Source organism: Hordeum vulgare, chromosome 2H (assembly GCF_904849725.1).
Source record: "Hordeum vulgare subsp. vulgare chromosome 2H, MorexV3_pseudomolecules_assembly, whole genome shotgun sequence".
Taxonomy (NCBI): Eukaryota; Viridiplantae; Streptophyta; class Magnoliopsida; order Poales; family Poaceae; genus Hordeum; species Hordeum vulgare.
The window spans coordinates 661,538,400-661,554,238 of NC_058519.1; the positions used below are offsets into that span (position 1 = coordinate 661,538,400).

The following is a 15,839-nucleotide window of genomic DNA, read 5'->3' on the forward strand; positions in this document are numbered from 1 at the left end:
GTAGAGTTAACAATGATAGCGCCACCTTTTTTGGCACTGCCGCTTAGGTCATATTGGTGTAAAGCGCATGAAGAAACTCCATGCTAAAGGGCTTTTGGAGTCACTTGATTTCGAATCACTTGACACATGTGAACCATGCCTCATGGGCAAGATGACTAAGACTACGTTCTCCGGAACAATGGAGCATGCAAGTGACTTGTTGGAGATCATACATATTAATGTGTGCGGTCCAATGAGTGTGGAGGCGCGCGGTGGATATCATTATTTTCTCACCTTAACTGTTGATTTCAGTAGGTATGGATATATCTACTTGATGAAGCACAAGTCTGAAACGTTTGAAAAGTTCAAGCAATTTCAGAGTGAAGTTGAAAATCATCGTAACAAGAAGATCAAGTTCCTCGATCTAATCGAGGGGGCGAATATCTGAGTTTCGAGTTTGGTGCTCACTTAAGACAACGTGGAATCATTTCACAATTGACACCGCCTGGAAAACCACAACATAATGGTGTGTGAGAACGTCGTAATCATACTTTGTTAGATATGGTGCGATCTATGATGTCTCTTACCAATTTGCCATTATCGTTTTGGGGTTATGCATTAGAGACAACTGCATTCACTTTAAGTAGGGCACCATAAAAATCCGTTGAGACGACACCATATGAGCTATGGCATGGCAAGAGGCCAAACATGTCGTTTCTTAAAGTTTCGGGATGCGATGCTTATGTCAAAAAGCTTCAGCCTGAAAAGCTGGAACCCAAAGCGGAAAAGTACATCTTCATAGGTTACCCAAAAGAGATAGTTGGGTACACCTTCTATCTCAGATCTGACGGCAAAGTGTTTTTTGCTAATAACGGAGCTTTTTTGAGAAGGAGTTTCTCTCGAAATAATTGAGTGGGAGGAAGATAGAACTTGATGAGGTTGTGGAACCTCTGCTCCCTCTAGAAGGTGGCGCAGGGCAGAGGAAAATCTCTATCGAGGCAACACCGGTTGAGGAGGAAGCTAATGATGATGATCATGATGCTTGAGATCAAGTTAGTGTCGGACCTCGCGGGTCGACAAGATCACGTACTGCTCCTGAGTGGTACGAGAATCCTGTCTTATCTATCATGTTGTTAGACAACAATGAGCCTGCGAATTATGAAGAAGCAATGGTGGGCCCGGATTCCAACAAATGGTTAGAGGCCATGAAGTCCGAGATCGGATCTATGTATAAAAACGAAGTGTGGACTTTGCAAGTATTACCTGAAGGTCGCAAGGCTATTTAGAAAAAATGGATCTTTAAGAAGAAGACAGACGCGGACGATAATGTGACTGTTTATAAAGCTCGACTTGTGGAAAAGTGTTTTTCACAAGTTGAAGGAGTTGACTACGATGAGACATTCTCACCCATAGCGATGCTTAAGTCCGTCTGAATCATGTTAGCAATAGCTGCATTTTTCGATTATGAAATCTGGCAGATGGATGTCAAAACGGTGTTCCTTAATGGTTCTCTTAAGGAAGAGATGTATATGATGCAACCCAAAGGTTTTGTCGATCCAAATAATGCTAACAAAGTATGCAAGCTCCAGCGATCCATTTATGGACTGGTGCAAGCATCTCAGAGTTGGAATAAGTGTTTTGATGAGGTGATCATGGCGTTTAGGTTTATACAAGTTGTTGGAATCTTGTATATACAAGAAAGTGAGTGGGAGCTCTATAGCGTTTCTAATATTATATGTGGATGACATATTGCTGATTGGAAACAATGTGGAGTTTTTAGAGAGCGTAAAGGATTACTTGAACAAATGTTTTTCAATGAAAGACCTATGGAGAAGCTGCTTACATATTAGGCATTAAAATCTACAGAGATAGATCGAGGCGCCTAATAGGACTTTCACAAAGCACATACCTTGATAAAGTTTTGAAGAAGTTCAAAATGGAGCAATCCAAGAAGTGGTTCTTGCCAGTGTTACAAGGTATAAAGTTGAGTAAGACTCAGTGTCCAATGACTGCAGAAGATAGAGAAAAGATGAGTACCGTCCCTTATGCTTCAGCCATAGGGTCTATCATGTATGCAATGTTGTGCACAAGACTGAACGTCAGCCTGGGCATAAGTATGGCAGGCAGGTTTCAAAGTGATCCAGGAGTGGAACACTGGGCGGCGGTCAAGAATATTCCGAAGTACCTAAAAAGGACTAAGGAAATGTTTCTCGTTTATGGAGGTGACGAAGAGCTCATCGTAAAGGGTTACGTCAATGCAAGCTTTGACACTGATCCGAATGACTCTAAGTCTCAAACCGGATACGTATTTATTCTTAATGGGGGTGCAGTAAGATGGTGCAGTTCCAAGGAAAGCGTCGTAGCAGATTCTAAATGTGAAGCGGAGTACATGGCTGCCTCGGAGGCAGCTAAGGAGGGTGTCTGGATGAAGCAGTTCATGACGGATATTGGAGTTGTGCCGAGCGCACTAAATGCAATAACTCTGTTCTATGACAACACTGGTGACATTGCTCTAGCCAAGGAACGAAGGTTTCACAAGAAGACCAAACACATCAAACGATGCTTCAACCTCATCTGCGACTATGTCGAAGGAGAGGACGTAAATATTTGCAAAGTGCACACGGATCTGAATGTTGTAGATCCGCTAACTAAACCTCTTCCACGAGCGAAGCATGATCAACACCAGAACTGTATGGGTGTTAGATTCATTCCAATGTAAATCGCATAGCGATGTGAGACTAGATTATTGACTCTAGTGCAAGTGGGAGACTGTTGGAAATATGCCCTAGAGGCAATGATAAAATAATTATTATTATATTTCCTGTTTCAAGATAGTCGTTTATTATCCATGTTATAATTGTATTGAATGAAAACATAAATGCATGTGTGGATATATAGACAAAACAAAGTCCCTAGTAAGCCTCTAGTTGACTAGTCGGTTGATCAAGGATGGTTAAGATTTTCTGACCATATGCAAGTGTTGTCACTTGATGACTGGATCACATCATTAGGAGATTGAAATAGGTATAGGTATACCGACAATCAAATCTCGAGCAAGTAACATACCTAAGGACAAAGGGAATGATATACGGGATTATATGAATCCTTGGCACAGAGGTTCAACCGATAAGATCTTCGTAGAATATGTAGGATCCAATATGGACATCCAGGTCCCGCTATTGGATATTGACCGGGGAGTGTGTTCTACGACAACAAAAGACCTTCCCTGGCAACGGCGCCAGGAATCCTTTTACTACGGGCTACGCCTTTAGGGACTTCCTTGGCAAATATGCAAAGGATTCCCCCGCGTCCTTGGAGCCTTACGTTGGTGTTCCCTCGAAGCGGAAAGGGTGATGTAGCACAGCGGCGGTAAGTATTTCCCTCAGTTTGAGAACCAAGGTATCAATCCAGTAGGAGGATCGCGTCAAGTCACAAGTACTTGCACAAACACAAAGAGCTTGCACCCAACGCTATGAAGGGGTTGTCAATCCCTTATAGGTTGTTTGCAAAGTGAGAACTGAAAGCAAAAAGTAGACAAAGCAAAGTAAAAGTAAAAGTGGAGACGATAGTTGTGAATAGACCCGGGGGCTGTAGTGTTCACTAGTGGCTTCTCTCATGAAAGCAAGTAGACGGTGGGTGAACGAATTACTATCGAGCAATTGATAGAACCGCGCAAAGTCATGACGTTATCTATGGCAATGATCATATCTATAGGCATCACGTCCAAAACAAGTAGACCGATACTTTCTGCATCTACTACTATTACTCCACACGTCGACCGCTATCCAGCATGCATCTAGTGTATTGAGTTCATAAGAACAGAGTAACGCCTTAAGCGAGATGACATGATGTAGATGGACAATATCAAATCTATGATGAAAGCCTATCTTGTTACCCTTGATGGCAACAACACAATGTGTGCCTTGCTGCCTCTTCTGTCACTCGGAAAGGTCACCGCACCGTATGAACCCAAAACCAAGCACTTCTCCCATTGCAAGAATCATAGATCTAGTTGGCCAAACAAAACCCAAGACTCGGAGAGACTTACAAGGATATTAAATCATGCATATAAGAAATCAGCAGAGACTCAAATATAATTCATAGATAATCTGATCACAAATCCACAATTCATCGGATCTCGACAAACATACCACCAAAGAGGATTACATCGGATAGATCTCCATGAAGATCATGGAGAACTTTTTATTGAAGATCCAAGAGAGAGAAGAAGCCATCTAGCTACTAACTACGGACCCGTAGGTCTGAAGTGGACTACTCACGAGTCATTGGAGAGGTGATGATGTTGATGTAGAAGCCCTCCAACTCCAATGTTGATGTTGAAGGGTCTCCAGATGAGATCTCGCGGAAACGGAAGCTTGCGGCGGCAGAAAAGTGGTTTCGTGGATGCCCTGATTTCTTCTACGATTTTAGGGAATTTATAGGCCAAAGAGCTAGGGTAGGGGAGCGCGAGGGAGGCCACAAGCCTGGTTGCCGCGGGGCCCCTGGCCGCGGCAACAGGGCTTGTGGGCTCCCTGTGGGCCCCCTGCCTTGGCTCTCAAGTCCCCCGATCTTCTTCTGTTCTGGAAAAATTTATTTCGGGGATTTTATTCCGTTTGGACTCCATTCCAAAATAGATCTGAAAAGAGTCAAAAACAAAGAAAAAACAGGAACTAGCACTTGGCACTGAATTCATAAGTTAGTCCCAAAAAAGATATAAAAGGTATATAAAACATCCAAAGTATACAAGATAACAGCGTGAAACCATCAAAAATTATAGATACGTTTGAGACGTATCGGTGTCTCAGGTCATGTCTGCATAGTTCTCGAACCCGCAAGGTCTGCACACTTAAGGTTCGTTGACGTTTTCGGTATAGTTGAGTTATAGGTGTTGGTGATCGAAGGTTTGTTCGGAGTTCCGTATGAAATCATGGACATCACGAGGGTTTCCGGAATGGTCCGGAAACGAAGATTGATATATAGGATTGTTTCATTTGGCCTCCGGAAAGATTTCGGGCATTACCGACAGTGTACCGAGAGTGACGAATGGGTTCCGGGTGTTTACCGGGAGGGGCCCACCCACCCGGGAGTGAACATAATAGCCCAAGGGTGGCGCACCAACCCTTAGTGGGCTGGTGAGGCCAGCACAAGTGGGCTATTTCGGCCAAAAGGAAAAAATCAAGGTGAAAGAAAAAAAAAAGGGAAAAAAGAGGAGGTAGGTAGGAAGGAAGGGACTCCTCCCTTCAAACCGACTTGGAGGAGGATCCCTCCTCCCTTCGGCCGGCGCCCCAATGGCAAGCCCCACCCCTTGGCTCCTCCTATATATACTTGAGGTTTAGGGATTTTTGAGACACAACTTTGCCACGTGCAACCCTAAACCTCTACTTCGTAGTTCTTCCTCTAGATCGGTTTTCTGCGGAGCTCGGGCAGAGCCCTCCAGGAATAGATCATCAACATCACCGGCGCGCCGTCACGTTGCCGGAGAACTCATCTACTTCCCCATCTCTCTTGCTGGATCAAGAAGGCGGATATCGTCATCGAGTTGTACGTGTGTTGAACGCGGAGGTGCCGTCCGTTCGGTGCTAGATCGGGACGGATCGTGGGACGACGGTGATTTGAATCAGGAAGCTATTCCACTATATCAACCGTGTTTCTTAACGCTTCCCGCTTAGCGATCTACAAGGGTATGTGGATTCGATCTCCCTCTCGTAGATGAAAATCACCATGATAGGTCTTCGTGTGCATAGGAAAAAATTTGTTTCCCATGCAGCGTTCCCCAACAGCCCAACCTTCTCGTCGGGCCTTGTCTCGTTATCGAAGTTCGGCTCGATCTGGACTTTTCAATAGCTCCCTCCTGTCACCAGAGCCGTCATCATAGTCTCCTTCCTCCGAGATTCGGTAGTCACCAAAGCCATCATGATAATGTCCTTCCTCCTCCATTGTTCGATCAGGGAAGCCGTAATCCTCTCCTTCCAGACCATTGATGTCGCTGAGCAAAAAATCGACATTACCATCGCCGTGGATTATATCCCCAAAAATTTGTTCTTTTTCCATGTCTCTTGGAATATCCATTGTTTCTCTAAATATTACAAAGTGGGGGAAGCCCTTTTTACATAATCCCAAATATTTACATAAAAACTTAATTCGTAACATAATCTAATCTAAATATTTTTATAATTTTTATAACTTTATTTGCTATTGTAACTTAATCTAATCTAAATATTTTTATATTTTTTATAATTTGCGTCACATTGGGGAGTTCAAAAATGTACCCAACATATTCTAGTACAACTGAAATACACACACATGGATTCGCAATTAGATTACGTCTTCTCACACACATGGATTCGCAAATAGGGAGATGGAGATTGATGGACGTGCTACCGTTGCGTCTACAGGCGATGACGGCAGGCTTCGGAACAACGACGGGCGAGAAAGGCGACGACGACGGCGATGGGCTCGAGGGTACGGCGACGACGTGCGATGACGGGCTACGACGACGACGGCGATGGGCTCGGGGGCTGCTGCGAAGGCGCGACGACGACGACGATGGGCTCGGGGACGACGGCGACGACTATGGGCTCGGGGGCGACGGCGATGACGACGACGACGACGACGGGCTCGGGAGCGATGGCGACGGCGATGGGCTCAGGGCGACGACGGGCTCGGGAGCGACGGGAACGGCGACGACGGGCTCGTGGAGGAGGCGCGGGCCGGCGACGACGGGCTCGGGTGTGACGGCGACTAAGAAAGAACGGGAGAGAGGGGAATGGAAGTTGGTGGAAATTTCGACAACTCCCGCAAACACCTTTGTTCCGGTTGGTGGCTCAAAGCGGGACCAAAGCATCACTATATCCCGGTTTGTTACACCAACCGGGACTAAAGGTCAATTTACGCAACTCCGGTAATATATGCGAAATCTTTGGTTCCGGTTGGTGGCACCAACCGGGACCAAAGCCACACTTCGGTTGTCCCAAAAGGGCGGGGAGAAGAGTACTTTCGTACCGGTTGGTGGCTAGAACCGGGACAAAAGGTCCGTCGGCCCATTTGATATTTTTCATACATTTATTGATTTTTTTTAAGCTAAATGATCCTTAAATTGAAAAGCACTATAAATGAACTCTGAAAATGTTGAAAGTTGGCATGTTATGATCATTTCACCCACATAGCATGTGCTAAAAAGTTAAGACGGTTGCGGTTAAAACTGGATGCACTTTCTGCTAGCCTCATCCTTGTTTGGACTGAACATGATTGCTGATTTTTCAAGGTTGATACTCTGTCCAGAACAGCTCTCATACAGGTCCAGGACCTCCCTTAAGGCCATTGCCTCCTGTTGATTTGCTTTCAGTGGTAAAACTGAGTCACCAGCGAAGAATAAGTGGGATACCTCCGGTGCACCCTGACACACCTTAACTCCCGTAATTGATCCAGCCCTTTCTGCGTCATGGAGCAGCGCAGACAGATCCTCAACACAGATCACAAACAAGTATGGGGATAGCGGATCTCCTTGACAAAGGCCTCTAGATGGAGTAAACTACTGAGTTAGACCACCGTTTACTTTGATCTGGTATCTGACAGAGGTGACACAATTCATGATTAGATGGACCCATGGGTGAGTGAATCCCAGCCTAGACAACATGGCTTTCAAGAATCCCCACTCCACACGATCATAGGCCTTGTTCATGTCCGCTTTAACAGCATCCTACGATGAGTGAATCCCAGCCTAGACAACATGGAGCTTTGTCAATAGATATGAACAAATAAGCGGCAGAGTAGCCGCACAGCATTTGATGATAAGAAAATCCATCTTACTCTCCCTTGGCATGGCCGCTTCCCCTGCCTCCCCACCGCATCCGCCAGCGTTCCTCGCTCCACCGCTTACGCTCAACACAGCTAACTTGCACATCAGACTGTTAAAGTTGAACACTGCGCCTCCCTTCCTGCTCAGTGTTCAAGTACCTTGTCCGGACTGGAACAGGACAAGTACCTTGTTTTTTATGTGAGCGAGCTTCATCTTGTTTTCCTCTGATTCGCACCACTTCTTCAAATCAGGGCATTCGGTAATGTAAAGTGTTTCAAGCTTGGTGAGTTGTTGTATGCCCTCCGGCAAAGACCTGATGCCTTCACAATATAAGATCGAAAGCTCCTCGAGACCGGTTAAGTCCATGACCCAATGCGGCAATGATGAGATGTTGCATGCGATTATCATCAGACGGCTAACAGATGTCAGATGTGGGATGATGTCAGGGGAGACGGTCAGGTCAGCACAACAGTCCGTGATCACTAAATATTCGAGGCCGGAGATGTGGCGAAGCAGTCTCCACTGCTGCATGGGCAGCTCACTGTATCCAACTGTCAGAAAAGCTGTGGTAGTAGTTAATACTCCTGCTGAAGAGGAAGAGGAAGAGGAAGCACCGGTACCCTCTCCCCATGATGACAGCACATTATCACTCCTGCTTATTTCCAACCAATCAACTTTTCTAGGAACAAGTGGCCCCATCCTCAACTTGGGGCAATTATTTATCCTCAATCTAAAAGGCGTGCCATTGGAGTCTGACACACTCAACTCTTCTAGATGTTCCATACGGGTTAGTGTCACCCAATCATGTTGGATGACCCATGTTGGCAAGCTGATGCCGTTATAACCAATTATCTCCAAGTCGGTTACACTTTTGGGTGGCACTAGTTTCTCCAACAAGACTTTATCATCCACAAACCTCTCAGCACCTTCGGCCCACCACAATTTCAATGTTTTGAGAATGTTTTTTTCCATCAGCTTTATACTCTGAGCCTCTTCTGCGGACTTCACATTTTCAAGCCCGACTATCTCCAGGTTCCTAGGATTCGTGCCCTGTAAGCAGACAAGATTGCTGCTCGATTCACCATCTCCGACGCGCACCTCAAAACGTGGTAATGATACGAAACTGGTACTGGGATGAGGTAAAGGCTTTTCAACAAGAGCATCGCAGCACTCTAAATAGAGTGTCTTCAAACCATCAATTCTACCCATACTTTCCGGTATCTTCTGAATCTTTCTGCAGTACGAGATGTCCAGTGTGTGCAGCTTTCTCAGGTTACAAAAACTTTTGGGTAGACAAGTAATACCATCATTACAGGACAAGTCCAAATGCTCCAGGTTGGATATGGCACTAAGACGGTCCATCAAACTGTCATTCTCACCTTCTTCAAAGCATCCCTCCAGATTTAAGTATTGTAGACTGGTAAGGCCATCTAGAGATTCTGGTAGCGATCCAATACGGCAACATCCTGATAAGTTCAGATATTGGAGGTCCGTGAAGCTCCACATAAACTTTGATATATTTTCCAAAGCAGAGCAATTTTCCAAATCAAGATGCACCAATTTTTTTAGCTTCCCGAATGATTCTGGCAGTTCTTTAATTTGCTCACAGCCTGACAAATCAAGATATTGCAGATCCGTGAAGGTCCACATAAATTTTGATATATTTTCCAAGGCAGAGCATTCTGACAAATCAAGATGCACCAAATTTTTTAGCTTCCCGAATGATTCTGGCAGTTCTTTAATTCCCTGACAGTGTGACAAATCAAGATGCACTAACTTTTTTAGCTTCCCGAATGATTCTGGCAGTTCTTTAATTCCCGCACAGTGTGACAAATCAAGATTCATCAGACCTTCCATTTCTCCGATTGACTCTGGCAGTGCAGATAGAGAAGATCCTCGAAGACTGAGATAAAGTAATTTTGACAGCCTGGTGATACTATCCGGAATAACTTCATTTTGTACTCTTGGAGCATTAAGATACCTCAAAATAACTTCATTTTGTACTCTTGGAGCATTAAGATACCTCAACTGCTTTAATTGGCCAATTGAATCTGGCAATGTATGGATGGAGCACTCGCTCAAGTCCAGGACACGCAGGGATTTAGCAGAGGCAAATGCATCATCATCAAGTCGAATTATAGCCGAGCCCATAAAACGGAGTGCCCTTATCCTCCGTGACTCCAATAGGGTTTTGCTACAATCATTGAGCAGTGCATAGTGGCAGCGGTTTCCACCAATGTTCCCATCAAGAAGAATTTCGTCCTCCATCACCGACCTTGCCAGATCATGCACCAAGTCGTGCATGGTGAACGCTGTAACATCGGCACGGCCATAGTGGAATCTTGCAGTCTGAAACGAAAGCCATTGGCAGCGTTAGATTTTTGTATTTCAACCGTTGGATGCACTAACAAATATAGCAGCTCACAGGTAGCATACGAGACAAAATTAAGCTACACAGTTGTGTGGTCCAATCGATTTGATTTTATTTGTTTTGAAAAAGAGGATAATAGAAGGAGATGGGTGAGGGCTCTCGCGACTCGCTGGCGACTCCTCGGGCGACCCCAATTTCCCCCCTCACGCGTAGCCACTCACACCCCGCCACCACCACCTTCGACCGTCGCTCCTTCCCTGCTGCTGGTGGACCTGAGCTGCCCCCCGACGGTGCCGCCTGCATCCGTACTGTCACCGCTATTTCGAAAACCAGGCATCGCTTTTCCATGCGAGGGTGCAAGCCACTTTCCTCTATTATCCTCTTTTTCAAAACAAATAAAATCAGGCGTGTGTGGATAACAGTTGTGTGGTCCTCTCCGGTGTGTCGTTCGTCTCTCGTCCGGCTCCCCTGAGCAGGCGGAGCCTGGCGTGCTGTGGATTTCTGCCAGCGGCGTACTTCTCGACCGTCCGAGTCGATGCCTTTCTCTCTTACTTCTTATGTGCTCCGGGCGAATCTCTCGTGGCTGTCCCTCACGGCGACTTGGATTTCTCCGTCCAGGTGGTCAGCGCAGCTGTGGCTCGGTTCCTCGTTGTCGTCGGGCCGAGCCTCATACAGGCGATCAACCTCGCCTTGCATGCTAGCCGGGGTGGGGCCCACGTTGCTGGGCGTCGTGCTCGTGTGTGGGCTAAACGCGTCCATTTTGAACCCTGAATTTGTAGAGGTTCGGCGAAATGAACCTTCAACTCAAGATACCTGTCGATTGCACCATAAACTATGTAATCCCGGTCTAAAAAGAACCCTGGCTGTGCTTGGCAAACCGGGATTGTTCATTTGACCGGGTTTGGGCTGCGCTGCGAGAGGGCACGCGCGAAAATGACTGGGCCAGCCCAGTCAAGACCATCTCGCTCTTAGACTTCACAATATTTGCCGAAATAAAAAAAGTGAGAAAAAAATTCACAAATTTCGTAGAAATAATCACGGATTTAGAAATGCCACGTACTATTTTTATAATATTTAAATATATTTTGAAATGCCACGTACTATTTTTATAATATTTAAATATATTTTGAAATGCCACGTACTATTTTTATAATATTTAAATATATTTTGAAATGACATGTGCTATTTTTATAATATTTAAATATATTTTGAAATGCCACGTGCTATTTTTAATAATATTTAAATATATTTTGAAATACCACGTACTATTTTTATAATATTTAAATATATTTTGAAATACCACGTGCTATTTTTATAATATTTAAATATATTTTGAAATGACATGTGCTATTTTTATAATATTTAAATATATTCTGAAATACCACGTGCTATTTTTATAATATTTAAATATATTTTGAAATGACATGTGCTATTTTTATAATATTTAAATATATTCTGAAATACCACGTGCTATTTTTATAATATTTAAATATATTTTGAAATGACATGTGCTATTTTTATAATATTTAAATATATTCTGAAATACCACGTGCTATTTTTATAATATTTAAATATATTTTGAAATGACATGTGCTATTTTTATAATATTTAAATATATTCTGAAATACCACGTGCTATTTTTATAATATTTAAATATATTTTGAAATGACATGTGCTATTTTTATAATATTTAAATATATTCTGAAATGACATGTGCTATTTTTATAATATTTAAATATATTTTGAAAAATGGCACACGGAAAATTACACACTCTCTATTTTCCTTAACAGAAAAGTTTTTGCTGCATCACTACTACTTGTCTGAATATTCGATAGCTAGTGAAAATATTGTACGTGCTAACCTGAAAAATCACATTTGCTGGTCAATATAGAGCCGCTGACTTTAGCTCCAGCTGCCGCGGCTGCCCAGTGTATGTTTTTTTTTTCTTTTTTTTACTCTTTTTCTTAAATTTAATTTTCATTTTATTTTTTATATATATTTTCGTTTCTTGAAAAAGGGCAGCCTTTTTTTATTAACTTTTTCGCTTTTATAAACTTTTTATGTTCACTTTTTCTGTTTTTTGTTTTTTTAGACCATGCGGCAGCCTTTTTTTAGCAGTCTAACCAAAAAAAATAAAATGGGCCGACCCAACGCGCTCCTTGGCCCATCAGCCAGCCGAATCCTGGTTGACATTTCTCACGTGAGCATTTTTGTGTCTCAGGGTCCGATTAAGACCGGGATCATATAGTTTATGGTGCAAACGACAGGGATTTTGACTTGAGGGTTTGATTCGCCGAACCTTTATGAATTCAGGGTTTAAAATGGACTTTTTCCAACGCATTGCGTTCAAATCCCGTGTAAATACGAGGGATGGGCGGCCTAAGCCGCGTAGCCTTTCGGCCATTTGGTGCCCCATCCCCATCCCATCGTCGCCATGCCTTCCGCCTTTACTCTCTCTGCCGCTGACCATGGACTCCGTCGCCTCGCCTGTTGGTCTGCAAGGACCCCCCCCCCCCCCCCGGTCGCCACGGACACCCCACAGACCCCCCGCTATCTCCGCGTCGCATTCGGGCACAGGTACCGATGCGGAAGAAAATTTACGGGTTGTCGTTGGAGATGCCTTTAGCACGATGATTTCCTGACTATATATTACAACAATGTTTGCCCGTCTTTGACAAGGGAGGGACAGCGACGGCAGCGCCTCTTCGACTTGTTACATTTCTTGTAGTCGTCGCTAGGTGGTCTACATGCCTCGATGTAAAATTTGTTTCTAGTGTTTTTTGTGCTACCTTGATAGTTGATGAACAGATCCGAAGTTTGCTCCATTTTTTTTCTTCTAGTAGCATACACAAATAAAGTAAGTAGCCTAATAATTAGGTTTGACCTCCGGTGCGCTTTTATCTGTGGGTATATGCTTATATGGGGTTTGTGGTGGTGTGTGCAAGAGCAACAGGAATTTTCTGACAAGTTACGTGGATAAGTTAAGTATGTTTAAAATAAATTAACCACTGAAAGATTGGATAAACATGTGTACCATATAAACAAGCATTGTATGAATTCTCACTCAATTACCTTCGAATGTTCAAGGAAGGAAAGTTTCAAAAGCTGAGTAATGTACATCTCGCCGAGCTCCCAAGCGGTGAATGTTGGTGTTGCCCCAATAAAGGAAAGAGAAATCCACTGATGAATTAGATCACCTTTATATATATTGCATCCTTTTGGAAAGATTGCCAAATAGGCAAAGCAGAGCTTCAAGTACGGAGGCATAAAAGTATAGCTTAACTTCAAGGATGCAAGCACCCGTGTTGCAGCTTTATCTTTCGGATCTGAAGAAGAAGGAGATACTTTCCAGATATCACTGTCTCTCACTTTCTTCCATTGATTATAGGGCATAGTTTCCAAAATGGGTCCAATTGATTGAGCAGCTAAAGCCACACCTCCACACTTCGCTGCAATGGCTTCCCCTATATCCTTTAACTGTTCTTTATCATCTCTAGATTCAAAGCCACTCTTTTGCTTAATTATGGTCCAGCACATCTCATCTGTTAGTGATGCTAGCTCATGTGAGGGAATGGTCGAAATTTTCCTTGCAATCTCCTCATTGCGTGTGGTTGCTATAACAACCACCTTACTACCCTTGCCAACCTTAAGCATTGCAACCAGACTATCCAACTGGGAATCATCCTCTGCCCACAAATCATCTAGGACAATCAGAATCTTCTTATTGGCGAGTAGCTGTGCAAGTGATCTGTGTATCATCTGCGTTTCAGTGTAGGTACTCTCATTCTGTGACAGTTGACTTATTAAAGAATTGCCAATTTTGTTCAAATCAAATGTCTCGGACACATAAATCCACACACGGACGTATTCTTCAAATTTTGTATTATTATTGTAAATCATTTTCGCCAAGGTCGTCTTGCCAAGGCCTCCAATGCCGTGCATAGCAAGGACAACGAGGTCTTGGACTGTGTTCTCAGATAAAGAAACCCATATTTTATTTTCCTCTTCGGTCCTCCCAATGATTGAATCCTCAATGGTTGAATATGTTTCTCGCATTTGTATGAATTTCAGCTCATCAGCATTAGTGCCCGGCACTAACATGAATTCCCGATACTGATGTGTGATCCCCTGCAGTTCCTCTCTCATCATCTTCATCTTATTAGCTAATGTGAACTTGGGGCCCATCTTGCAGAGCTTCTTGATGGAGAACTGTAAGGTATTTCAGCTTAATTGTTAGTTATTGGCGAGATGGTTGGCGATATTCGGAAAAAGGTCTATTTTTGGCCAGAGAGATTGATGCATGATCTGACTTGCTTAACATTCTCATGTCGATGTCGGTCATTAATTTTAAACTTTATGGTTGGCCGGTATTTATTTTCAAATGTAGCTGAGTTCAACTTTGTCCATTTAAAATTCGTATTCACTAAAATACTCAGAAATGAAAATAAACTTGGTTATGAATCTTTTTGTACAGTACCAGCATATCTTCTATTATTTCGGATTCGTCCTATTCTTGGTGTGGGAAAAAAGCAATGAACCTAAAATGACAAGGACTAAAAGTTGCGGTGCCTGAAATTCAATATCGACAAGAACCAGCATCAAACTTGAAGGCTCAAATGACTATTTTCTACATATGCCTTGTTGTATTAGATATGTTTCCGGCTTAAAGAAAATCGGTTAGGGTAAAACATTAAGAGCATAACTTCATATGTGCTATGTTTCAGAGTTACCTTGCGTGTTTGGTCAGCCTCAGTCCCTGCTTCAAAATCATCAATCATGTCGGCGATGCCATACATGGCGTCCCTGAGACGACTGAGCCACAAACGCATGGAATTGTTGGTGTTGGCGTGCTCAGCGTCCTTGAGGAGCGCCTCAATGGACTCGAGGGTCATCTTCATCTCCTTGAGGTCCTTGTCCAAGCTCTGCTGCAGCTTGATCCGACCTCCCACCAGCGAACCAATCTGCTGCACCACCTCCTTCAGAAGTGCAGCCGCAATCATGGCCCCGATGCCCGCCATGGCTGATGCTTGATGCTGGAGCTCGCGCGTCTCTCTCGTCAATGTGTGTGTGGGAATTAATGGGATGCGCACAAGAGGAAGAGGGTGGGTGTGTTTATGGCGTGGTCACCGCAATTGCCAAGATATTTCCCTCCACATCTATCATGTGAGGTGACCCCACCTACTGGAGCTACCGTAGACGAAGACCTGGTCCAAGTCGTTGCATCTCCACAACCAATAATTCGCATCTATATTTTTTCTTACTTCTTTTATGGGTAATGCTGCCCTTTATTCAATCAAATACAGTAACTAAAAGCAACTCCAACCGTGATCCAAATGGACGGAGCGTTTTGTCCACGTTTTCTCTGTTTGGATCGATCCGACGGACACCCGTATTTGATTTTGAAAATGAGTTCGCTGTCATGACCCATTTTTAGGTGGCGCGAAAAAATATATACCATAAATATTTTGAAAAAATAATAATTAAACATTAATGTCGGTTTCAAAAGCCGGCGAGAGTCCACGAGTCCACTTAAAACATGAAATTAAACATTATAACTAGGATATGGGGGTGTTGTTCAGCCAGAAAGTTTTGAGGTCGATTTGAGAGGCGCGTATAGATCGCATTTTCGTGACTAGTCAGTAATTGGGCGGCCTGATGGGGCGTTTGAGACCGATTTAAGGGGTTCGGTT

At 43.7% G+C, this 15,839-nt stretch overlaps 1 protein-coding gene across 1 annotated transcript; it reads right to left on the bottom strand.

Moving 5' to 3' along the window:
* Positions 1 to 7,174: 7,174 nt before the first annotated feature.
* Positions 7,175 to 15,341, bottom strand: LOC123428968 (disease resistance protein RGA2-like). The gene is made up of 5 exons (XM_045113045.1): positions 14,880 to 15,341; positions 13,222 to 14,358; positions 9,801 to 10,126; positions 7,936 to 9,758; positions 7,175 to 7,413 (listed from the first exon to the last, which is right to left on the bottom strand). The coding sequence occupies exons 1-5, from the start codon at positions 15,165 to 15,167 to the stop codon at positions 7,175 to 7,177; spliced, it is 3,813 nt and encodes a 1,270-aa protein (XP_044968980.1). The 5' UTR covers positions 15,168 to 15,341.
* Between the last annotated feature and the right edge of the window lie 498 nt (positions 15,342 to 15,839).